We start from the raw sequence: 25,254 nt of genomic DNA, 5'->3' as shown, positions 1-25,254 counted from the left end.
CATTTCTCAATTTCTGGTTCTAATACACATTTCCACCTAAAGTGGGAAGCCCGAAGTAATATAAGAGTAAAAATAGGATGTAATTCATACATGAGGTGATTAATCGACTTGGGGCAAAGATTAAGCGACTATTAATATGATGGTTTTGGCAGCCCTAGCCTTACTGTTGGAATTTGTTTTGGATGGGAATATTAATGTCTCGACCCTGAGACTGCTTCCTTGCTTCTTGCAAAATGTGATGGCATTCTCGTCTCTGTGTGTCAGGACTACCACAAGATCATCAAGCAGCCAATGGACATGGGCACCATCAAGAAACGCCTAGAGAATAACTATTACCGCTCAGCCAGCGAGTGCATCCAGGACTTCAACACCATGTTCACCAACTGCTACATCTACAACAAGGTGTGTTTATATTCCTTTTGTCATTTTTTTTGGTGGCACCCTAATGTGCTAATGAACCGCTTTCCAGCCAACCGACGACATCGTGCTGATGGCCCAGTCCTTGGAAAAGATCTTCCTCCAGAAAGTGGCGCAGATGCCCCAGGAGGAGGTTGAAATTCCCGCGCCAACCCCCCGCCAGAAGAGCAGCCAGGGACGCGGCCGCAAAACCAGCCGTGAGTGTCTGTGTGAGTCGGCGCCCCTCGCTACCGCGGCGCTGATCGACGGCATCCTTACGTGTGTTTCCGTCAGCCCCGCGGGCGCAGCAGGTGCCGGCCGTGTCGCAGTCAGCCTACTCGCCGTCCTCCTCGGACACTGGCGAGTCCATGCTGGCCAGCTCGCCGCAGACGGTGCTGACCAAGAGCCTGCCGCCAGCCACCATCATGGGCCTGCCTCCCACGCAGCCAACTACCAAGGTAGGGTTGCAACATAGAGGGACATCTGAAAGGTGCAGACTTTACGTTTGAATAAAGTTTACAAAAATTCTGTGTTGCCACTTAAAGAGTAATAAAACACCTGGGGAAATGCTAATATTCCATCATTTATCCATAAATGCATGCCTTTTGGATTCATATCATGCCACTTTGTGTAAATACACACATAGCAACACCAAGAAAATGATAGAAATTTGGATCGATTGTCAAGCTAAAACGACCAGCGCCCGAGATCCCCGAAATGTGGCATATTGTGCGTGTGACGTCACAACAAGGAAACACCCTGCTCAGTGCAGCTTAGGTCCTGACAAAGTACTGAATGGGGGCGATGATGGCGGACAATTTTGTTTGTAGTTGCAGCGACGAATCCGACGTAGAAGGACGTAACGAACGTTCTTCTAATGGTGACGAGGAGAGTTATGAACCTTTCTTTGGTGTTTTGGGTTGTCAATTTGAGCCCAAATGAAAGCCAATGCAGCCTAATGAAACGATCATTGAGGGGAGCAATCACACTGATGAAACACCGGCAACAGATCGCATGGGAAACACCGAATGGTTTGTTTTGCATTTCTTTTTGTGAAGCTGATACACCGTGACTGCAAAATAATGTATAGAATAATTATCATTTGTTGTGCTATCATAGGTTTTCGCTGTGCCAACAGACACAAATATGAATGGGATTAGAGGATTTGTTCTATATATTTTACAAGCGATAATTTCTACATGTGTCCAGTCCTATAGCCAATGCGTGATATGTTTTATATTATATTTTTATTATATTTTATTATTATATATTTTTTATTATTATATATTTGATTATATTTTATTATATACCTGCTTTCAGCAGCAATTTCTTAGCAAAACTTGATTTCACTTGTCCATAGTTCGAATAGCTTTCAGGTGTAAAATGCGCACCACACAAAACCGTGCCGGGGGCTTGGTCTGCAAAATTAGCGCTCTTTGCACGGACGAACTTTACCATTTGTCTGCGTAGTCCAGCTGTTTCGGGAACTCATGGGTACTATATTGCGACAAATGGCTATTTGCACACCACATAGCACAACGGGGTTGAACCATTTTAGCGATTTTTTTTTTTTTTTTTTGGTAACACATGAACGCAACTCTCTCGTCGATAACCAACAATGGCCCCTGCCTCAACCTTTTGTTTCCTGGTTGTGACGTCACAGCCCCATTCGGCTGTTTCCGGGCTACATTCGGAAATGTTCGTAATTTTCGATCTATTTTCAGTAATTGGTCATGAATGCGATTTATTTTTTGTTAACTTTATTAATATTTGTTATCTTGCCACATAACTGTTCTGTTGATATCTCACTGCCCCTTAGTATTATAATTCTCTTTAAAAGCGGGGGTTGCACCCAAATCTAACTTTTGTAACTATGCTATATGGTCTTTCCCTGGTTAAAAACTCAGTTGGAGGTGTTTTCTGAACCATTTTTCTATGTTTGAGAAGTTATCGAGTGTCTCATATCTGCTGGTGAGGGTTGCTGAAACGCTCAGTGGTACCTAAATCCGCCTCTTTCCCCGAGCTCCTCCTCTGCTCTTACGTGTACTGCAATGCTCCCCTCCCCTTGGCCTGCCTCCCCACCCCTTCAAGACAAGTTTGCATGTTATGCTATAGCTTAGCCAACTCTTAGCACTTGGGCAGACTAAAAGTATTGGGAAAAATGCTTACGGCAGCGTTTTTAATTGAATAATTTTTGTATTTATAAAATATTTTTGATGCAAAGGAGTTTTCACACATAGGATGATGTGTTTCGTTAGGAATGGCTTGACTTGAGTCAGAGAGCTTCAATAAGGAGATAGAGGGGGACGACTTTCTTAAAGAGACAAATTTCCAGCCATTTAAGACAGCCATGATGCAAAATACAAGTTTATTTTAAGTCGTGTATGAAATATTTATGCTTGAAAAATAGGGGATACCCCCTTTAATAGGAAACTCTTAGTCAATGTGACTGCAGCAAATTACCCATTTAAAAGGTGTCACCGACGTGCTAGTGCTGCAACGATTAATTGATTAACTCGAGTAATTCAATTAGAAAAAAGATTGGAATTAAATTTTGCTGCTTCAAGTATTCGTTTAATTAAAGTTCCGTTTTAATAGTTTGTTTTTAAAGTGATTGCATTTAGTTCGATTGATTTGGGTGGATACACTGCCCTCTAATGGCGACAGTGAATATAACATAACTCATTTCACATGGCTGAATCCAGCTGCTCCCTGTTAAGACCAACATAAGTTTTTGCTTGAGGTAATGTTTTTTTTTTTAAACGCATTTACCGTATTTTTCGGACTAAGTCGCAGTTTTTTTTCGTAGTTTGGCTGGGGGTGTCGCACCCTTATACTCAGGAGCGACTTATGTGTGAAATTATGAACACATTATGATATCATTTCACATGTTATTTTGGTGTTTTGGGGTGACAATGATGGTTTGGTAAACTTGTTAGCATGTTCTTTATGCTATAGTTATCTGAATAACTCTTAATAGCTATGGCCACGTTCGCGTTCTGCCCATGGCAATGTGTGTTCAATTATTGACTTTTTTTATATTGAAATGCATACTTTTAGTTTGTGGTGCCTTCACGCCCACGTGGGGGCGCACTCGCACTTGTTTACGTGAAGAAGAGCGCCCACACGCCAGAAGAAGACGGACAGCTACGCAGTTCTCAGACGAGTGAGTGGGCGAGTTAGCGAGAGAGAAACACGGCTGGGAACCTACGTTCATTGTTTCTTCTTGTAAAATATCTCTACAGAGGCAACGCCTGTCTGTATCATCTTTTCTGTTGTTGTGTGTTTTCCACCCGCGATCGGACACTTAGAGCCAGTTGTGTGGTTGTTTGAACGATGTGCTAATTCTAGCGAACGTATGCTATCCGTTTGTGTCATTGCTGTAATAGCATCTAGTTATCATTTATTGACGTTGATGCGAAGCTGTTGAGTATCGAGGATGAAATTGATTCAGCAAATTATATGGACGTCCAGCATCGTCATTTGGGAGTTTAGCTTGCTGTATAGCCAGGACCGAGCCGTAGTGTCCTGGTGAGGACAGTATATTCGCATTTCGTTGTTCATGCACTGTGCACTGTTCACTTATTCAGCATGTTGTTCTCTATTGTATTTTTATATTAAATTGCCTTTCAAGATGACATATCTGTTCTATGTGTTGGATTTTATCAAGTAAATTTCCCCCCAAAATGCGACTTATACTCCGGTGCGACTTATATGTTTTTTGTCTCTTCGTTGGGCATTTTGTGGCTGGTGCGACTTATACTCAGGTGCGACTTGTAGTCCGAAAAATACGTTATGTAAGAGTTTATTTATTTATTTTTTTTTTTGCCGTATTTTGTTGGAAAATGTGTTTGAACCATTTGTTCAGAGCATTGTGTAAAAAAAAAAAAAGAGAAAAGTTGGCATTTTATAGCATTTAAGTTAGTGGACTTTTGCTATGTAAGTTAGCCAATTGTTCTTTTGTTGTACTTAGATCAACATTTATTTACTTTTTTCTTATACCGTTTGGGACTCAGCTAAGGTATTTTAATTTTCTATGTTCCTTATCCGATTACTCGATTATTCGAACTAACTAGTTCATCGATTAATCGGCTACTAAAATAATCGATAGCTGTAGCTCTAGTAGGCATGTGCCGGTTACCGGTTTCACGGTTTACCGTGGTGTGAAAACGTCGCGTTCTCAAAACCACTAAAATTTTCCGTCAGACTGTAGTACGGTATTCGCTATTTTTCATGTGTCAAAAATGCAGCGTGGCAGCTCTCACCCCTTCCCGTTTGTTGCTGTGTGTGAAAGTGACGCTATCGGCTAGACAGCCAGTGACCCCAAAAACAAATACTCCAAACATAAGGTGTACTTTTCTTCAATTTATTAAGCTCTCAAATCATGGTAAGTGGAATATACAAAATGAATACATTTAAAACGTTGTACAATTGTATTTTTCCATGTGTGAGTAGCTTCAACAGATTAGTACCGTGAAAAGTTCGCCAAAAACAAAACACACATTTTCCTTTCAAATTCAATATACAAACTAACTAAAAGCTTACAAAGACGAATGTTAGCCTAGGTTTAGCTGGGAGAGCAACTTCGTCGAGTGTTACAGCCGCAGATTGGGAAAACAAGCTCGATTCGCTTGAATGAAGGGGAAAAGGGGATAGCATCAAAGCTCGCTAATTGCGAAAGATGCTCTTGTTCTAAGCACAAATCCACGTTCGCTAGATCAAGGAGAGGTCTCACTCCCAATGTTTTTTTTGTTTTTTTTTGTTTGTTTGTTTAGATGAAACCTTTCCACAACAATATTTACACTTTAAACTAACTTATACATTTTTAATTAACTTATGAATTCTTTGTTTTTTCACACATAGGCATGACATCATATAGACTAAAGCTGACACAGTGGCTGAAAATGGCGAAACTTGAGCTTTTCCACCCTAAAAAAAGTCATGCTGTAGAATTTAAAAATTTTATTCAGAAGTGTTTTTACTTTTTTATAGAAATGATTTTGTTCTTGCTCTAATCTTGAGCAACTTGAGCTGTGGCTGTGGCTATAATCTATAAGTTATATTTATTTTAATTTTATTTAAAATATTTGTTTTTTTTATTGATAATTAATTTTAACAATATATTCATGTTCCATTTTGCAACTATGTTCTGGGAAAAAAAAAATTGTTCAATGGAAAAAAAATTTTTCTTAACCCATACATCTCTAAATAACACATTTTGGAGCTATAATTGCAATACGGTGAAACCGCGGTATTTTTGCCCACGGTTATCGTACCGTCAAAATCTCATACCGGCACATGCCTAAGCCCTAGTCAGCTCTGGTGTTTTTTGTTGTGAGCCAAAATCTGACTTATACGTGTCTGTTCAAGTCAAGTAAGACGATGAAGTCATTTTCTGCAGTGGAACCCAGTATTCACTGTTGACAGGCTTTTGGTGCAGGTGTTTCCTGTCATAATATGTTGGACGTTTTAGCTGTAAATATACAGCGAATCCAAAACCGATACGCAGAGAAAAGTTAATCAACTTTCAATTGAGGTGTTCATTTATTGGATCATTGATTAGTTATCAAATAGTGGGTTCATCATGGTATCCCTACTTTTCATGTAATTGTTTGTCACGGTGCAGGCAGGTACTATTCTGTAGTGATATTTCAGAAAAACGATCACTGTCTGACCTAGAGTTACTCATTGTGATGACGCCATGAACGCGTTTATATTTAAAGTCGCTGCACCGTGGACACGAGCGTCTGTTTTGTTGTCTGTGGTGACTCTCAATGGTTTTTTTGTTTGTTTGTTTTTTGGTTAGAAAAAGGGCGTTAAGCGCAAGGCGGACACCACCACTCCGTCCACCCTGGGCTTGACGGCGGGCATGTCAGCAGAGGGTCACATGGTGGGCTTGGGAAAGGGAGGCCATGGCGGGCAGATCCCGGAGACGCCACCCGGCACGGGCCTGGTCCGCGGCCCCGGTGGGCCCGTCTTACTGCAGCCTATGATGGGAAGGCGCGTGGGTAGCGGGCGCCCCATCAAGCCGCCCAAGAAGGACCTGCCCGATTACGTACAGCCGCACCCGTCGCGCAAGGGCAAGCTGAGCGCGCCCATGCGCTACTGCGGCGGGCTGCTCAAGGACATGCTGTCCAAAAAGCACGCCGCCTACGCCTGGCCCTTCTACAAACCCGTTGACGCGGCCGAGCTCGGCTTGCACGACTACCACGACATCATCAAGTGTCCCATGGACCTCAGCACCATCAAGGTGACACGCGGCTCCTTTTTTTTGTTGTTGTTTATAGTGGTTTCTGAGCTTTGCTTGCAGTCATACAACTTGATAGCATCATGAGCTCATTGGCGCCCTAAAGGGCATTAGCTGCCAGGCTTCCCAGTTGTCTAAAAATGAAAAACAATTTTTTTTTTTTAAGGAACTGGCAATGATCCTGCCAACTGTCCAACTTAAAATGAATTTAAAAATTGCTGTCAGTGTTACAGAATGTTAACGGACCCTTACCATGTTTTGTCTTATTTACTTTGTCTACAAAATAGATAAAATATATTAGTGCTGCAACGATCAATCGATTAACTCGAGTATTCGATTAGAAGAAAAGATTCAAATTAAATTTTGCTGCTTCGAGTATTCGTTTTAATTAAATTGGCGTTGTGCTGGTTTGTTTTGAAAGTGTTTGCATTTAGTTTTATTGATTTGAGTGGATACACGGCCCTCCAGTCTACTTCGTTTCACATGGCTGACTCCATCTGCTCCCTGATAAGACCAACATAAGCTTTTGTTTGAGCTAATGTTTTTTTTTAAAGCATTCGTAATTTAGTTTATAGGTTTATTTAGACATTTTTTGTGGAATATGTGTCCGAACCATTTGTTAAGAGCAGTGTAAAAAACTAAACAAACAAACAAAAAAAAAACCGTAAGCATTTTATAGCATTTAAGCCAGCGGACTTTTGCTATGTAAGTTAGCCAACTGCTCTTTTGTTGTACATAGATCATCATTTTTTTTTTAATACCGTTTGAGGCTCAGCTCAGGTATTTTAATTTTTTATGTTCCTTATCTGATTACACGATTATTCGAACTAAATAGTTAATCGATCAATCGACTACTAAAATAATCGATAGCTGCAGCCCTAAAATATATATATATGGCGGAAAACATAGACAAAGAAGAAAAAGAAACTGCTGTATTTTAAGCCAAAACAACTGTTATGTCTATATGCTGCCATAGCAGATTCATGGCGCATTAAGCCCCCAAACTATTTTTAATTTGTCCGTTTTACCCTGAAAACCCCCGTTTACAGACGTTGCGCAACCGCTTTTGTTTCAACCCAGCCATAAAACGAAGGTAATTAATTATATTTATTATTCAAAATGTCTGTCGTTTTTAGCTTAGAATCATTAATTGATGTCTCATATTTCGTTTAGAAAAAAAAACGACTTTAAAAAATTATTCACTTACATGTTTTAAACTTTTGAACAAATTATGTCACAATGAAAAAAATGGCGTCTGTAAAAAATTCACGGATATCGACCTCATAACTATCGCTTAATTGTGTTTTTGTTTTTTTGTTTTTTTTTGTTTTTTTTGTTGTTGTTGTTACTGTCACATTTTCCCGAATATGTAAGATAATCGATCTAAACAAAGAAAAATTGAAGAAAAAAAAAAAGTTTAAAAGGGTAAATACATGGAAAAGAAAATCTCGACCACTCCTTAATGTCTGCGATTTCTGCATCGCGACCCTTGTTATATTATCATGTTTCACCCATAAAATCCCCCAAAAATCCAGCTGTGGCCATTCACAGCTGTGTCTTGACACTCAGTGATACATGCTACATGGAGTTTTTGGATCGAAACAAGGTAAGTACGCGATAATATCTCGTTAAAGTCATGACGTCTGTAATTCTGCTCTCGCGTGCTCTCTCCTCCAGTTAAGGTTTTGCTGTTTAGAATTTATTATTTTTTTTAAATGCCCTCCTGCTCAAAAAATTTCCCCCCCCGAAAATAGATTTTAAGCTTTCCAATCATCCATGCATATTGGACAATTTTGAATTTTGGTCAAATTGGGGGTCTCGGAGCGGAACTTCAAGTCACTTGAGTGTTTTCCGCCATATATATTGTGATAATGCATAAATACTAGGGCAAATAGGAAAAGATATAATATTTTCACACATCCAAGAGGGAATGAGTAGAGATACAGTATACACCTTCACTGCTTGCTCTCTCAATTGCCTTTCAACTGCACTGAATTTGTTATAAATTTCTAAATCTTGCCCTTATGTCACCAGAGGAAGATGGACGGGCGTGAGTACCGTGACGCACAGCAGTTTGCCGCAGACGTGCGCCTCATGTTCTCCAACTGTTACAAGTACAACCCGCCCGAACACGACGTGGTTGGCATGGCCCGCAAGCTTCAGGTGAGCCCTAGTGCTTCCCCAAGTTATACAATGAAACCCCTAAAATCAAATGTCCAATCTGGTGTTCAAAATGTTGCCGTTTGGCATGTGTTGGAACTCTGTGAGCATCCAAATCACTCCCTAAGTGCACATTTTGTTTTTTATTTTGTTTTTTTTGTTTGTTTTTTTTTTTTTGTTATTGACGTCACCACCAAAGGGTACTGTTAATGCCTAATGGAGTTTATTTTAAAATGGCGCTGACACACGATCATTCACTGCCCGCAAACCCGTGCGTGCCATTCACAGGACGTATTTGAGTTCAGTTTCGCCAAGATGCCCGACGAGCCGCAGCTGGACCACTCCGGCATTTCTCTGAGCGGGCACCCGTCATCCTCGTCCTCATCGTCGTCCACCTCTTCGTCGTCTACGTCGACCACGTCCGAGAGCGAGCCCAGCACCGAGAGCGAGGAGAGCGAGAGCAGCCCGAGCTCGGATAGCGAGGAGGAGCGAGCGCACAGGCTGGCCGAGTTGCAGGACCAGGTGTGCACACAGGTGAGGATTACTGGTGGCATATATTGCTATACAATTGGTACAGTGGGGAGAACAAGTATTTGATACACTGGCAGTGGGTTTTCCCATTGACTGTGTATCAAATACTTGTTCTCCCCACTGTATATAATTTATGTCATATACTGTTGTATTACCATTTAGCTTGGATGAAAAACTTGTGCAGAGAAAAGTTGGAATAAGAGTATTATGTAACTGTATTATTGTTTTGCAAAACAAAAACAAATGTTTGCAATTATCTTATTTTGATTCATTAAGAATGTAGAAAAAGAATCATCTGCCTACATAAGGGTCTACAGAATTCAGAGAATATTTACTTCATTTTGTTTTGTTTTTTAATATAAAATAACAAAAATAAAACAAAATTCAGCTCAAAAAATATATTTTTTAAAACTTAGAAACATTTAATGGTTTGAGTTTGAAATGTTAAAAATTATATTAAAAAAAATCCCCCCTCTTTTTTTATTTTGTTTTCAAATACAGTATTAATACTGCTTTTCACCATTCTAAAAACAAATTCATATGTCAAAAAATGGTTGTTGGTTGTTGTTAATTATTAAAATTTTATTTTATAGTTGTGGAGGGGCTCTTGCTCACAATGAATGGCAACCGAAGCAGTGTGACAGTTTTTCAATGTTTTTATTAATGGTGTTCCCAACAGTGTTCTGTGACAAAGTGCTAAAGTGATTGTATACAAAAAGTTAAACCAACATTCACCATATTTACAAAAACATTCATAGTATGACAAATAAAATAAAAAGGTCTGTTACCTTATCAGCACCACTGCGTGACTCCAAATGACTGAAGTGGGTAAGGTAGGTTCCCTCTTTATATTTCTCCTGGCCCCTCCCCTCCAGCCAATTACCTCCAAAAGTTCAGTTATCTGCTTAATAACTCCTGTTTGTTCAATATTAGCTTAATGGTAAATTGAAGAAAAATACAATAAACAAAATACTGATACTACTATACAGAAATAACATTTGGAAAGAAAAATAAATTTACGTTGGCCAAAAACTCACCCTGTACGGTGACGTCACACGCTGACGTCCCGCTTGCGACGTAATAAATGCAGGAAGTAACGGAGCGCTCGGTTTTGACAGTTCAGCATGTGAATTAGGCCTGAACGATATTGGAAGAAACTATTGTTGCGATTTTTTGGGGGGTTTGCGGTATATTGCAATATTATATTGCGATATTAAAAAAAAAATGTTTATTTTTTTAAAGAAATTTTCACTAGATGACTTGAATAGCTGATTGGAAAGACTTTGGTTGACTCCACATCACCGCAGTGTACATTGATCCCATGTTTTTCGCGGTCAATGGGGACCAGAACCCGCCGCGATAAGTGAAAAATCGCGAAGTAGCGCACCCCAACCCCCCAATTCTTTTTTTTTTTTGTGTGTGTTTGTTTTTTGTGCTCAATGTATTTATTCAGATTTAGCATTGGAAAGAGATACATATAAGACATGTTTTTTTCTCACTTTTCCCCCCAAAGTGATTTAAAAAATGTATATAAATAAATGATTTTTAAGCACTTCAAATGTCATAATTATAATCAGTTTTAAACATAACTGCCCAACCAAATCAGTTTTGAACAAGAATATATATATTTTTTTAATTTATTAAATGCTTCTGTTTATCTACCTTAGCTGTGACAGTTGGAGTGACATGTAGAAATTTCAAACTCCTTATGATCACTTCTGGCATTTATATGTCTCCAGCGTCTCCACAGACATTCATCCAGCGTGACTTCCTTGCAGAAACTGTTTAACAAGTTAAACGATGATTGACAGATTGCTGCCCGGCTTCTTTGGTCAGATCAAAGCCATCGTTAACTTTACAAACAAACAACAAAGGGCTGGGAGAGGGAGGGTATGAGGCTGTGCGCAGAGCAGAAAGCAAGGCGTATGTGGATTTAAAAAAAAAAAAAAAAACTTTCACACGTGCTTGCGATGGGACTATCGCGCACGCGCACATCGCGATGACAATGTTTAAACGATATATCGTTCAGGCTTAATGTTAATGGAGGATGACTACATGTGGAAATGTTTGTTAAAAGAGAGTACGGCATAACGATGTTGTGGCAGCTGTCTAGTGTGCACCCTACACCCCCGCAATGCCTGACAAGTGGAACCGGAAAATAATCAACAGGTACGGCGTGAGCGTACGCGCGCACATGTGTGTGTGTCAAATGAATCATATTGAAAACGCCGAGTCTGCCGTGTCTCATGCGTTATATTGCGGACGCCGAGTTTTCCACGGGATCTGACGGGGCTACTCCGTCACAATAGTAATTAACTCATTGCTTGTCATTGACATCAGTTGGCGTCCATTTCACTTAAACTGGGAGAGCTGGCTATAAATGCTTATATTTTATTGCCATTGATGGCACGCGACGTTCGATCCATTTGGACCTGGAGAAGGTGGCTTCGATCATTTAATCCCAATCCAAATGACCTGGCCACCTAGTGCCATCAATGGCAGCTAATGAGTTAAATAGGTACCCTTGAAAGCAACACTTGGTAGGTTTTCAGTTTTGGTCAGTTTTAGCGACGACGGTGGACAAACGCGGTACCTGCCATTTTTGCAGAATTGGCAGGGGTCCTGCCACCCTCCTCAAAGTAAATTAGTGCCAGTGAAAACGATACAGAACCGGTCAAGATATGAAACGGGTGTCATTCAACTTAGTCGACATCACAAATGTTATGAAAATATTTTATAAAGGTTGAAATGTTACCTAATGTTGCTTTAAAGGGTTAAAAAAGTTTGTTATTTTTGGAATACAAACATAGTATTTACTGCTAAGTAGATTTGGACAATTTTCAGGTCAACATCAACTCAGAAAATAGTTGTAGATTAATTTGATAATGGATTAGTTTTCAAATAGTCAATTCATTATCAGTTTTCTAATCCTTTTTTTCCCCCTCACATTCAGCTTAGAGCTGTGCACGAGCAGCTGACGGCGCTCTCCCAGGGTCCCATCGTCAAGCCCAAGAAAAAGCGTGAGAAGAAGGAGAAAAAGGAGAAGAAGAAGCGCAGGAAGCCAGATAAGCGCAGCCGCGGAACCAAAAGCCGGGCCGGTTCCGAGGAGTGGACGTTACCCACTAAAATGCTCAAGAGCAAGTCGTCAAGAGGCGGTGTATCGCAAACCAAAAAGAGCCAGAGCAAGAAGAGCAGCAAGAGCAAGTTAGTACCACTTTTTCATGCAGTAACACCGGGCTAGATCCTGTTTGTTTGTGTTACTTTAAGCGCAAAGTGATTTTTGCGACTGTTCTCTTTACCATACAGACCTTGATTTCTTACCTTGGAGCAGACTGATGGTGAATTTGTGAATGCCAGTTCTCTTTGGATTGTTATTTAACTGTGAGAATAGGGCCTCATTAATAAAGATTGAAGCACTTTTCTTTTTGTAAACATTATTTTTTGAGAGATATGAATATTATTTTTGTTGTATTTTGACTATATGATACTTATATTTGTATGTTGTGAAGGAGGAGTTCACAATCAAAATAGATATGCAAAATTCACATAAAACTTTCTCAGACTTCGGTCAAACTGTACTTAAACAGTTTAGCAACTCGTTTATCTCAACAAATACACTGGATGGCAATATTTAGTCACAATATACAAACTATAATGCTGGGAGCCATTATCAGGTGTGTTGCCTTCATATTCATAACATACTATTGAACATAAGGTACAATGGCGCCCGCACAGGGGACGAAAAGGAAAACTACGGTGTCAGTCAAGGCACAAAACGCACTCATTGGCTTGAGCTTTAATTAATTTAAAACTTGCCATTGACACCTTGTGGCATATTTAAATCACTACCTTACATAGTTAAAGAGTGACACAGTGGGAATCCGGTAGCGTGGCCATGTGACGTCACCGCCTTGCGACATCAACAACAATAACTACCTACTAGTTCAAATTTTACAAATTTTCATTAAATGAAAACACTGAAGGATTTTAATATAAAATTGTTATAACTCGTACTAACAATCTTTTAAGGACTACATGTCTTTCTATCCTTGATTTCCTTTAAACGTAGTGCGAACAGGTATAAAATATTGTCCCAATTACAGAGCAAAAAAATTATCCGTTCTAGTGTAGACGTAGCCATAGTTTGCCTTAATTTATTCTTCACTAATGTAACAAGCATCGAACTTGGACAATAAAAATCCCCATATTTCTTCACAAATGGGGATAGCAGCGTGCTAGTAGCGTTTTCATAGCGAACAGTGGATATCCTTTTTTTGATCCATCACTCCGCACAGGGTTAGCCTTAAAGGGACGATACAAGATTTTTAAGGTTGATTTAAAATAGGGGTGCATGATATCCATTTTTTGAAACCGATATCGATAACTTCCTGCTCCTCAAATCCGATATCGATAACCGATAATAAATATATTTTTAAATGTATAACCTGAGTTTTTGAACACCTGGAGGTTTAAAAAAAAATTGTGGCGGATTCAACATATATTTGCCTTTGATCTCACCAGATTTTTCACAATGACATGAACAAAACAGTGCGTTTCACTTGTGCACTGCCCGACAGCCAGCTAAAAATGAATGCACTTCCATAAACCACAAGGCTTGGTCTTTTCTTGCTTTTATGGGAAGACACTCGTCTTAATAATGTGAAAGTACAGAAAAATACACATATTCAATACTCAATATACAACAAACTGCACAATACACTTATATACACAACTATTATATGTATAGCATAGCACACTAGCTTGAGCTACTAAAGCATTGGCTGGCTTCTATAACACAACAACTTACTAAGTTCTTTACATATGACCCTTCACCACAGAATTAAACATATGGTGCACATCCATATGTTATAGTAAACATAAAATACTTACATATTTCCAAGGCGGAAACGTAACAGAAAGCATTCACGATTGACAATGCGACCGCTAGACACCGCAATGTGTATGTGAATGAGCTTGTGATGTGAACAAAACTACTGTGACAAAAAATAGATGCAATGAATTATTCTGACCAGCAGGTGGGAGCAATGCCGCGCAAATGGTCAACTGCTTTCCTATACTAGTGTGTAAAGTCACTGGAAACTGTAGATATCATCGGTCCTATTAATAATGTTATTGGATTTATCGGGATGACGTCATAATTCCTATTATGGGACCAATAATTATCGTGCACCAGTAATTTAAAATACTTTTTTTAATCCATGCATGCTCTACCAATGCCCTGATAAATACACAGAGCGCGGCCATTTAACTGAGACAGCCCCAAAAAGCCCTTTTTCCTACCTTCAATAGAGAGGTTTCGGCTTGACCACTCTGGTAGTGGTGTTTCAGCGAGCCTCCATCTTGTCTCTGTTTGGCAAAGATACTTTTCTAACCCACTTAAGACTTGCTACTACCTGGTACGTTACGTTTTCTGGTGCTGATTTGATGGGCCAAACGCGCTTGCTTTATGCATACAAGTATGTGCGCCATGCACAAACTTAACACAGGCTGCAGTTGCTTTAGGTCAGGAGTGGTAGTCACAGGTAAAAAAAGTGACCGTAAAGTCCTTTTAAATCGTTTTTATGGGTGGCCCCAAGAATCTTCTCTTGACAGCAATTTTTTAAAGCTTTAAATAACTTTCCCTCTCACAAATGCAGCATAGCTAAAAGTGAGTTGGACAATGCATACTCTGAAAGTCAGAGTGTTGTTGAATAATGCAACAGTTGCGCTACTAGGTAGATACTCCGAATGCACCCAAAGTGGCAATGTCACCATGACGCTCTGTGTTGCTAAGCAAAATAAATGTATGAAACAAAGGAAGCGTCATGCGAGTTGTCTGTCAAATTCCATAAAGAAGCTGCTTCGTTATTAAAGTCAATTTAGGTACATGGCAGATTCATTCGTCTTTAGCATCAAGTGACTTATTTAACATCTAATTGTCAGGAGCTCCAAGAAGTCATTCTATCCGCCGCTGCCGGCTACCCTTCTGCCACACTACGACTCTGAGGAGGAGGAGGAGATCGTGCCCATGACGTATGATGAAAAGCGGCAGTTGAGCTTGGATATTAACAAGCTACCCGGCGAGAAGCTGGGCCGCGTGGTGCACATCATCCAATCACGGGAGCCCTCGCTGCGCGACACGAACCCCGAGGAGATCGAGATAGACTTTGAGACACTCAAGCCGTCCACGCTGAAGGAGCTGGAGCGCTACGTTATGACTTGTCTGAGGAAGAAGCCGCGCAAGCCCTACACCGACCTAGGTACGAACTTCATTTCCTGTGTGTCAATGTACGAAAAAGAAAGAATATGCAGTCATCTTTAGGCGCCAGATAAATTAACAATTGTTTTCTGTACAGGCAGAATACTGGAATTTTCCACTGGTCTTAAAGGCACTGTCTGTGTCATGATGGTTTTTCTTTGCTTTTGTGCTGGTGTTAGCAGTGAAAAAAGGCGGCGTGCTCAAGTCCAAAGAGGAGCTGACCCTGGAAAAGCGTCTGGAACTGGAGAGGAGGCTGCAGGATGTCAGCGGACAGCTCAACTCGGCAAAGAAGCCTGCCAAACCCAAAGGTCAGCATAAATGTTAATAGGGGAAAAAGTCAGAACTGAAATACTTAAATACGAAATTAATTGGTCCTTGAAGTAGTTTTGTAAACTGAAAATTCCGTAAGTAGAGACTGGCTTTCAATGTAAATGCCCAAATCCCTTGCAACCCCCCCAAAATTCAAATATAAATCTTATGCAAGGCATAAATATGCATCAAAACATGTAACTACCGTATTGGCCTGAATATAAGATGGTGTTTTTTTGCATTGAAATAAGACTGAAAAAGTGGGTGTCGTCTTATATTCGCGGTCTAGACATTATACCCATTCACGACGCTAGATGGCGCCAGATATCACTGAAGCGATGTTCTGTCATGATAGATCTCAGCTACTCTCAAGTTTAACCCGTTGGAATTATTTTATTGCAATGTTTTTCCTTATTCAGATTTGTTTCAAGGCTACAGTTACAGTTAGACTTCACTTTGATGGTTAATGCAGTTATTGCAATTTTGTTGTTTTATCACAATAGATTGGCTTCTGGTTTTTGAAATGTAAATAAACCATTCATTTACGAATGTGATTGCACTTTGGTTTACATATTTAAATGTTCAGATTTGAATGAGGCAAAATAACATGCTTTTTCTCTCAAATATATTGTTATAATCATTTGTTTCAGATGTACTGTAATTATTTTCCGTATAAAAATTAATTTGGTGTTCAAAAAGTCTTTTTTTTTTTTAAACTTGAGTCTTGAAAAAGAGGGGGTCGTCTTATAAACAGGGCCGTCTTATATTCGGGCCAATACGGTAATACACGTTACAGTTACAGTATTGCACAATAAACATAAAAGAGTTGTGCATAATGTAAAAACAAAGAGTAAAGAAAATACACACACTTAAAGCGGTCAGAATACAGAATGAAGAGGACGTTGGCATACACACATACACATACAGTAGAGGTCCCTGTTAGCCAATTGTATGCCAGGAAGATGCTAGGCAATTACCAATGGCAAAGCAGCTGTAAGTTTGTTATATTCAGTAAACTTTTTGCCTTTCGTATCTTGAATTTTTTTATTTTTGTAACAAGAGGCAATATTTTGCCCGTTGAGGCGTGTTGTAACCTGAAAATTCCATATGTAGAGATGGTCGTAAATAGAGGTACCACTTTAGGCATATTTTATTGGCGCTAGTCTGATAATTTCAATACAGATATTTTGCATCATTGTCCTCTATTGGTTGAGGTACTGTAAACGTCACACCCAACGACGTTCTCCCCTGCATGAAAAATTAAAGGCCCTTTAAATACAATGAACTGGACAATAAAAATACCGTAGATTTGTCTCGATAACATATTTTTTGCACCCGCGTCTGAGTCATCTGATTTTGAGGCTCTACTGATACAGAATACTGACCTTGGTAATTGATTAATTTATTACAAAACACACTTTCTTTTTCTTTTGACCTTGTCCTTGTCCATCTTGATTATTTCGTTGCTTTGTGGCTTGTTAAAAAACATTCTTTTTCCAGCCGATTCCGATCTTCTGAAAATGTTGCTAGTTAGTACAAAACGTTTTTTTTGTTTCTTTTGACAATAATAAAAAAAAAAAAGTCCCGATAACATATTTTTGCACCCGTGTCTGAGTCATCTGAATTTAAGGTTCTACCGATACAGAGTGCTGACCTTGGTAATTGATTGATTTCTTACAAAACACACTTTTTCTTTTGACCTTGTCCATCTTGATTTTGTGTTTTTTAACAAGCTACAAAGCAACATTCTTTTTCCAGCCGATTCCGATCTTCTGAAAATGTTGCTAGTTAGTACAAAACATTTTTTTGTTTCTTTTGACAATTTAAAAAAAAAAAAAATCTTAAAAATCTAATCTTTTTCACCCGATTCTGATCTTCTAAAAATGACGTGCTCAGGCCCGAAATCTGATCACAAGATTGGATTATGGACATCGGATCGTTATACCGCTGGATCATTTGGTAGCTTGTAGCGTTTAACTCATTCACTGCCATTGACAGTGATAGATTTTAAATTTATTTAAACCATCAAAGCTGGCATTGAGTCATCATGTTTACCTGCTATAGACAACCATGGGCATCCAATCCAATTTGACTGGGGGGGGTCCTCCCAGTCAAAATTGATTGGACGTTTATCGCCATACGAGTTAAAAATATTAGAATTGTCCAATAATTACTTTTTAACCGAAAACCAATTTCCAATGATGTCAAACTCCAAAAATCCGTTCACGATATCCAGAGTTGCTTTCGTCAACGATGACTATAACGTTAATATTTCGTCAATGAACAATTTTTCATGATGATAACGTCACGATGACGCGCTGAAAACGTGACTTGGGAGACTAAAACATAGCGAGATGAATGCTGGTTGTCACCTGACGACACGAGAATGAGACGAAATGTAGTTGGAACGCATTGAGCAGTGTTTGGTCGTGTCACTCATGTGACCTGCTGCGACCCCCCCCCCCCCCATCACACCTCGCCCAACACACAGGCTTAAGCGTGTGCCCATTCCAGGCTCCTTTTGTGAAACGTGTCAGGTGCTGCTTGGTAGTTTTTGTTTTCTTGGCTAGGACATTTTGCTTTAGCCTTTAAAGGTCTGTGCTGAGTGATGATCACACACTGAACTTACTTGTAGCATTAGCATAGCATTCGTGTTAGCATTAGCATTTAGCGCAGTGACTTTGTCTTCTTAAACTGTTGGAAAACATTTTAGATGCAGTTCGTGGCATCCAGGTGAGTCTAAATAATTGCAAATAATGTGCTGTTTTCCTGCTGAGTGTGTATTATCATCATGAAAATGGTGATGTCCTCGAAGACTACAGTTACGTGCTCGTCTGTCATGTTCTTTAGAAATTCTTGGAAACCTTTTATCAATTTATTTATTCATGGACTACTTTTGAAGTTTATAGATGAAAACATTTTGAGAATTGCTGACTAAAACTAGATGAACATATTTTGGAATGACTAAAATATGACTAAGACTAATCAGTATTTTTCATCCGAAAGACTAAGACGAAAATTAAAATGGCTGCCAACAACAACACTGACGATATCAAAACCATGCACATATATGCGGTCGTGGACTTAAAGGGTATGACAACACCTGGGGAAATGCTAATATTCCATCATTTATCCATCAACGCATGCCTTTTGAATTCATATCATGCCACTTCGTGTAATTGCACACATCGCAACACCAAGAAAATGATAGAAATTAGGTCGAGCTAAAACGACCCGCCCCCGAGATGCCGGAAATCTAGCATATTGTGTGCGTGACGTCACTATAAGGAAACAACCGGCTCAGTGCTTAGTACTGGATGGCGGTGATGATGGCGGACAATTTTGTTTCTAGTTGCAGCGACGAATCCGACGTAACGAACATTCTTCTAATGGTGACGAGGAGAGTTATGAACCTTTCTTTGGTGTTTTGGGTTATCAATTTGAGCCCAGACGAAAGCCAATGCAGCCTAATGAAAGGATCATTGAGGGGAGCAATCACACTGATGAAACACCGGCGGCAACAGAAACACCGAACGGTTTGTTTTGCATTTCTTTTTGTGAAGCTGATACACCGTGACCGCAAAATAATGTATAGAATAATTATCATTTAATGTGCTATCATCGGTTTTCGCTCTGCCAACCGACACAAATATGAATGGGATTAGAGGATTTGTTCTATATATTTTACGAGTGATAATTTATACATGTGTCCAGTCCTATATCCAATGCGTGATATGTTTTTTTATTATAAAAGAGTACTCACTCTGGCCATTTCCCTCCTTTGCTTTGCCTGGGGTGGTGAGGTGGTCTCATCATAGCCAGTCATTGTCCTCTTTCTTGTTATCTTGGGACATTTAGGGTGCTGTGCGTGTAGTTGGGCACCGCATCTGCTTTCAGCAGCAATTTCTTGGCAAAACCTGATTTCATTTGTCCATAGTTCGTATAGCTTTCAGGTGTAAAATGCGCACCACACAAAACCGTGCCGGAGGCCGGGTCTGCAAAATTAGCCCTCTTAGCACGGACGAACTTGTCTGCGTAGTCCAGCTCTTTTTCTCGCGTTCGGGAACTCATGGGTACTACATTGCGACAATACATTGCGACAAATGGCTATTTGTAAACCACATAGCATGACAGGTTTGAACCATTTTAGCGATTTTCGTCGATAAACAACGACGGCACCTGCCTCGACCTTTTGTTTCCTTGTTATGACGTCTCCGCCCCATTCAGCTGTTTCCGGAATACTTTCAGAAATGTTCGTAATTTTCAATCTATTTTCGATAATTGCTCATGAATGCGATTTATTTTTTTGTTAACTTTATTAATATTTGTTATCTTGCCACATAACGCTTCTATTGATATCTCACAGCCCCTTAGTGTTTTCATACCCTTTAACATATTATGGCTAATTATATTGTGATGCACCACTGGAGGCTTTAAAAATAATAATGCTCACATAACAAATCATAAGTATCTTAGTATGGAGACATCTAATGGTCAATTGGCATAACTGCTGTGCTAAGCTGTGACCAGCTCTTGTACAATGGCAGAAGGCTTCTCCATTCACTTTGAAGGCAACATGCATATCGGAGCAAAACCGATGTCGATAATATCAGATATAATTTTTAAATACTTTTATCAGGCATGAAAATCTCTCACCTTTCGGCGAAATTCGCCGTTTTGAAGTCAAAAAGGGCGACCTACGTGAATTGCGTAGATCCGAGGAGAAATTCTTTTTTGGGGGGGGGGGGGGGTTTATTTAATTATTATTATTATTATTATCATCATGTGATTAACTTAGTACGTAAACTGAGCACTTAATAACACAGTCAGCAAATCCTTCTAGATGCTTCGCTGACGAGAACCAATCATCGGCCCAAGCTGCGTTCCATTATTCCAAACGCGCGCACTCCTTACTGTAAATGGAGTGCTCGGAGAGCCTTTGTTTGCATTACAAAGCTGCGAAAACAAAAAGCAGGCCTTATCCACACCGGGGCAGACCAGAGCGCAGCATACACACTTGCCTGTATTTGCCAGCAGATTGAATTTGGTGAGTAATGGTTTCAATCGTTTTCACATTTTGCGATATAAAAAAGTTACTGCCATTCGTTGCAGCTTGCGTTGAACACTGCCAGAGCTAGCCAAATCTCCCATGAAAAAAAAAAATCCCGTTAAATTGGCGTCAAGCTTGTGTATTTAGCGGTAACATAAACGAAGAAACACACTGTTGAGTCAAATTAAGCGGCATGCTCTCGGATGGAGGGGGCGCCTCACATCGCTCCCGTCGTCCGCCGGAGACGCGTTATTTTCGGCTTGGATTTGAGCTGACGGCCGGTGTCGGCAAAACACCGGCCCGACGAGTGGTGGGAATGAGTCCTGCTTCTTAAAGCTTTTCAGAAATACAGGGATCCCTCGTTTTTCGCGGTTAATGGGGACCGGAACCTGCCGCAATAAGTGAAAACCGCGAAGTAGCGCCCCCCCCCCCCCCCCCCACCCCATTTTTTGTGCGTGTTCAATGCATTTATTCAGATTTTACATTGGAGAAAAGATATATACATAAGACATGTTTTTTTCCCACTTTTTTCACCAAAGTATCATTTATAAATGGTTTTCAAGCACTTCAAAATGTAAGAATTATGATAAGTTTTAAACATGTTACTGCCCCACCGAATTATTTTTAAACAAGAATAAAGTAGTAAGAAAATGCTTGGCTTTATTAAATGCTTCATAGTGAGTCTACTCAAACCCTCTCAGGCTTTGGTAAACGGTGATTGACACATGTGCAAAGTTTTTCTTTTTATATATATTTTTTTGTTTGAAGCAACTTATTTGATTGAATAATAAAGACACAAATGTCCTAGCCAAAATGTGGCCCAAACGCAAAACAACATTACTTCAATGGAAAAATTTGTTTCAATCAAGAAAAATAGTTTTCAAATGCTTTTTTTTGTCTCAAATTTATTTTTGCAATCAAAAACAATTTTTTTTATTGAAGTGACTTTCTGGGGATTAAAAGTATGTACTGTATTTTGATTGAAGCAACTTTGTTTTTGATAGAAGTAACTTTGTTTTTTGATTGAATAATAAAAACACAAATCTACCTCCATCGTTATTGAGAGAGAAAGAAATTAAGAAAGCTTTAAAACTAAAAGCCACCGGGGAGTCTGTTTTTTTAAATATTTATATTTCATTACATAGACATGCGTCGTAGGGAAGGGAGATTGAGGGATAAAAAAAGGAGTTAGATGAGGCTGCTAAAGGCAGTGGATACCTCATCAGCTGGGTGAATAGCAGACCTGGTAAGAACAAGTTTGCAAGGATAGTCGGGTATTAAATACAATTATAAACACAATTACAATGTTATTTTTCTATAAGATTTTTATGTCATTGCTTTATTAATCATTAGGTGCTAGAGTTGTTAAGTATGGATAATAATGAAATAATAGTTTTAAGAAAACTGTGCTGTTGGTGGCTCAGTGACCATCTGATGTGGTTTGTTCTCAGATGAACAAGTTGATGCAGAAGTTTTGATGCAGAGCTTGAAGGAGGAAAAGAGGCAGACTGACTGAGTCACAGCCAGAAAGTGTTGATGACAGTTTTGATTTCTATTCACTGTTGCCTCCTCCCAATTAAAGTATGTCACAGTCTCAGCCAATTATTATCTAAAGCTGGTTAAAATTGAAGTTATGTTGTTTTAAGGTGTATTACATACTTGTTCATGTGCCCCTTTTGATCTACGAGCACCCGCCCCTCCACCGGTCTCTGCATGGCCCTGCTGAAACACAGTGTGGGTCGACAGAGCTCAATATTTTGTTGGGGTGTACAGTGTACTGGAACATATTTCCTCCACACCCTTCTCACCTTTTTAACCCCTGACCCATTTTCATGCCTGTTTTATAGGCAGGTATTATCAGCTGTAATATCGGTCAACTCTGGTTAATACTTAAATACATTTTTAAAAAACCCATCTTTTTCACCCGATTTCGATTTTCTTCTAAAAATCGGGCCCGATTTCCGATTACGTGATCAGATCGGAGACATCCCTACTCTCGGAGTATGCATCCTTTTTGATTGCTGTATTATGTGTTACGATTCACAGTGGAGAAGTCCAACCCCGCCGAGGCCCGTACGCAACCCTCACGCCTCAGCGGCAGCAGCTCCAGCTCAGACTCGTCCTCTTCCTCGTCCTCCTCGTCATCGTCGTCCTCGGACACCAGTGAGTCAGACTCAGGCTGAGGACTTTGCTGCTAAAATAGAAAAAGAAGAAGCAACTCAGGGACTTGGGCTGGCCCAGGATGTGACGCTCCCTGAAAACGGACTACTGAAAACCAACATGAATTGAATGTTACACTTGAAGGATGTTTTGGGGGAAGACAAACAAAACACTTAATGCCTTTGCTTTCTCCCGCCTACTTTTTAGTTTGTAAATACATGTACAAAAGTCTATGTTTCTTTTATAAAGAAGAATTTTATGATTATTTCCACCTGCCAGAGAAGGACATGTGGTGCAAGTCTTCTTTGGATTAATTTATTTATTGGAAACCCCGCAAGTTCTTTTGCTTTTCTTTCTCATCCCCTCCGCTTCATCTTCAATGCGGCAATGGAACTTGGAAAGCTGTTGGAGCATTTCTTCCATATACTTGATAGTGCACTTTGTCCTCACTAGTAAAACAATTTAACATAACAGTAGACTCAAATATAGTCGTTTTTTCCTCTCCTAATGAATGGCCGTTCCTTACACTAGTAGAATTTTGACATACGAGTTGGACAACTGTTACTTGAAGCACTATATGTAAACTAGTAGTATTGTGCATTACTAGCAGCACGTAGTTGTACTACTACATGGACAATAGCTGGAAATCAAGCATACAGATCAAATGCTCAAACAGGTATTACATTCCTAAAAAGGAACAGTAAATTTAGAGGTTTTGCTTACTTGTTACTGATGTTGCTGCTGCCTAACAACTTGATTTATTTGCGAATGTTCATGATGAATTGTAGAAGTAATGCTTGTATATTCTCTAAGGTATTTATGCTGCATATACTACTGCATCAACCCTATTGTTCCCTCGCTTAAGTTCTTTTTGTGTCCTTTTTACACTTCTCTTACAGTACTTCTCTCATTCCGGTTTAGCATTACTATTTGCTTACTTGGCTCATCTTTTCTGTTTCTTCCTTTGACATCTTTTGGTAATTAAAATACTCTGTAGAAAAAGTGTCTGTGTGCAATAGTCACATCACTAGGGATATGTCATTGTTTCCTTCAAAACCACTAAAGGTTGCTGTCCAATCACTCGATAGTTCTTGTTCTTGTGGACGCTAAATTTGAAGTCCTATTCCTATGTTATCCGTGAACTGATCATCTTAAAACTTGGCAGCTACAGTAGTATGGAAAAGTATCTGAACCTTTTGGAATTTCTCACATTTCTGCATAAAATCACCATCAAATGTGGTCTGATCTTTGTCAAAATCACACAGATGAAAATAGTGTCTGCTTTAACTAAAACCACCCAAATATTTATAGGTTTTCATATTTTATTGAGGATGGCATGCAAACAATCACAGAAGAGGGAGAAGTAAGTAAGCGAACCCTCTGCGTAGGGAGACTTAAAGAGCTATTGAAGACAATTTTTACCAAACATTTTAAGTCGTGTGTGCCCAATCACTGATGAGTGGTTTAAAACTGCCCTCCCCACTATAAAACACCTGGTAAAATTTGTCTTTGATGAGAAGCATTGTCTGAGTGATGTGCATCATGGCTCGGTCAAAAGAGCTGTCTGAACACCTGCGATCAAGGATTGTTGATTTGTATAATTCTGGGAAAGGATACAAAACCTGTCTGGATGCTCATCAATCAACAGTCAGAGAAGTTGTCTACAAATTGAAAGAGTTTGGCACTGTTGCCTCTCTCCCAAGGAGTGGCTGTCCACCAAAGATGACGCCGAGAGTTCAGCGCAGAATACACAGAGAGGTAAAAAAGAACCCTTGAGTGTCTGCTAAAGACTTACTGAAATCAATGGCACATATCAACTATATGTAAAACTATTGCCAAGAATGGTGTTCATGGGATGATTTCACGGAGGAAGCCACTGCTGTCTAAAAAAACATTATTACTTGTTTAATGTTCCCAAAAAGGCACTTGGACGCTCCACAGAAGTTTAGGCAAAATATTTTGTGGAGTGATGAAACCAAAGTTGAATTGTTTGGATGTAACACACAATGTCATGTGTGGAGGAAAAATGGAACAGCTCACCAACGTCAACACCTCATCCCCACCGTGAAGCATGGTGGAGGGAACATCATGATATGGGGCTATTTTGCTGCCTCAGGGCCTGGACAACTTCAACAACAATCA

At 39.6% G+C, this 25,254-nt stretch overlaps 1 protein-coding gene across 5 annotated transcripts in view; it reads left to right on the top strand.

Moving 5' to 3' along the window:
• The window catches only part of LOC130915408 (bromodomain-containing protein 3-like), a 31,998-nt gene extending 7,703 nt beyond the window's left edge, over positions 1-24,295 (top strand). The window contains exons 3-12 of one of the 5 annotated variants that reach the window (XM_057835404.1): positions 265-402; positions 470-626; positions 691-854; positions 6,203-6,646; positions 8,678-8,806; positions 9,092-9,337; positions 12,288-12,538; positions 15,278-15,594; positions 15,776-15,901; positions 22,999-24,295. In XM_057835404.1, coding sequence (XP_057691387.1) covers positions 265-402; positions 470-626; positions 691-854; positions 6,203-6,646; positions 8,678-8,806; positions 9,092-9,337; positions 12,288-12,538; positions 15,278-15,594; positions 15,776-15,901; positions 22,999-23,135 — 2,109 coding nt within the window. In that variant the 3' untranslated portion in view covers positions 23,136-24,295. Of the gene's footprint in view, positions 1-264; positions 403-469; positions 627-690; positions 855-6,202; positions 6,647-8,677; positions 8,807-9,091; positions 9,338-12,287; positions 12,539-15,277; positions 15,595-15,772; positions 15,902-22,998 lie in introns of all 5 variants that reach the window. The other 4 variants (XM_057835406.1, XM_057835403.1, XM_057835405.1 and 1 more) reach the window with 4 other exon arrangements.
• Positions 24,296-25,254: the final 959 nt, after the last annotated feature.

This window comes from Corythoichthys intestinalis, chromosome 4, assembly GCF_030265065.1.
Source record: "Corythoichthys intestinalis isolate RoL2023-P3 chromosome 4, ASM3026506v1, whole genome shotgun sequence".
Classification (NCBI taxonomy): domain Eukaryota; kingdom Metazoa; phylum Chordata; class Actinopteri; order Syngnathiformes; family Syngnathidae; genus Corythoichthys; species Corythoichthys intestinalis.
This window is presented reverse-complemented; position numbering and strand designations above follow the sequence as displayed.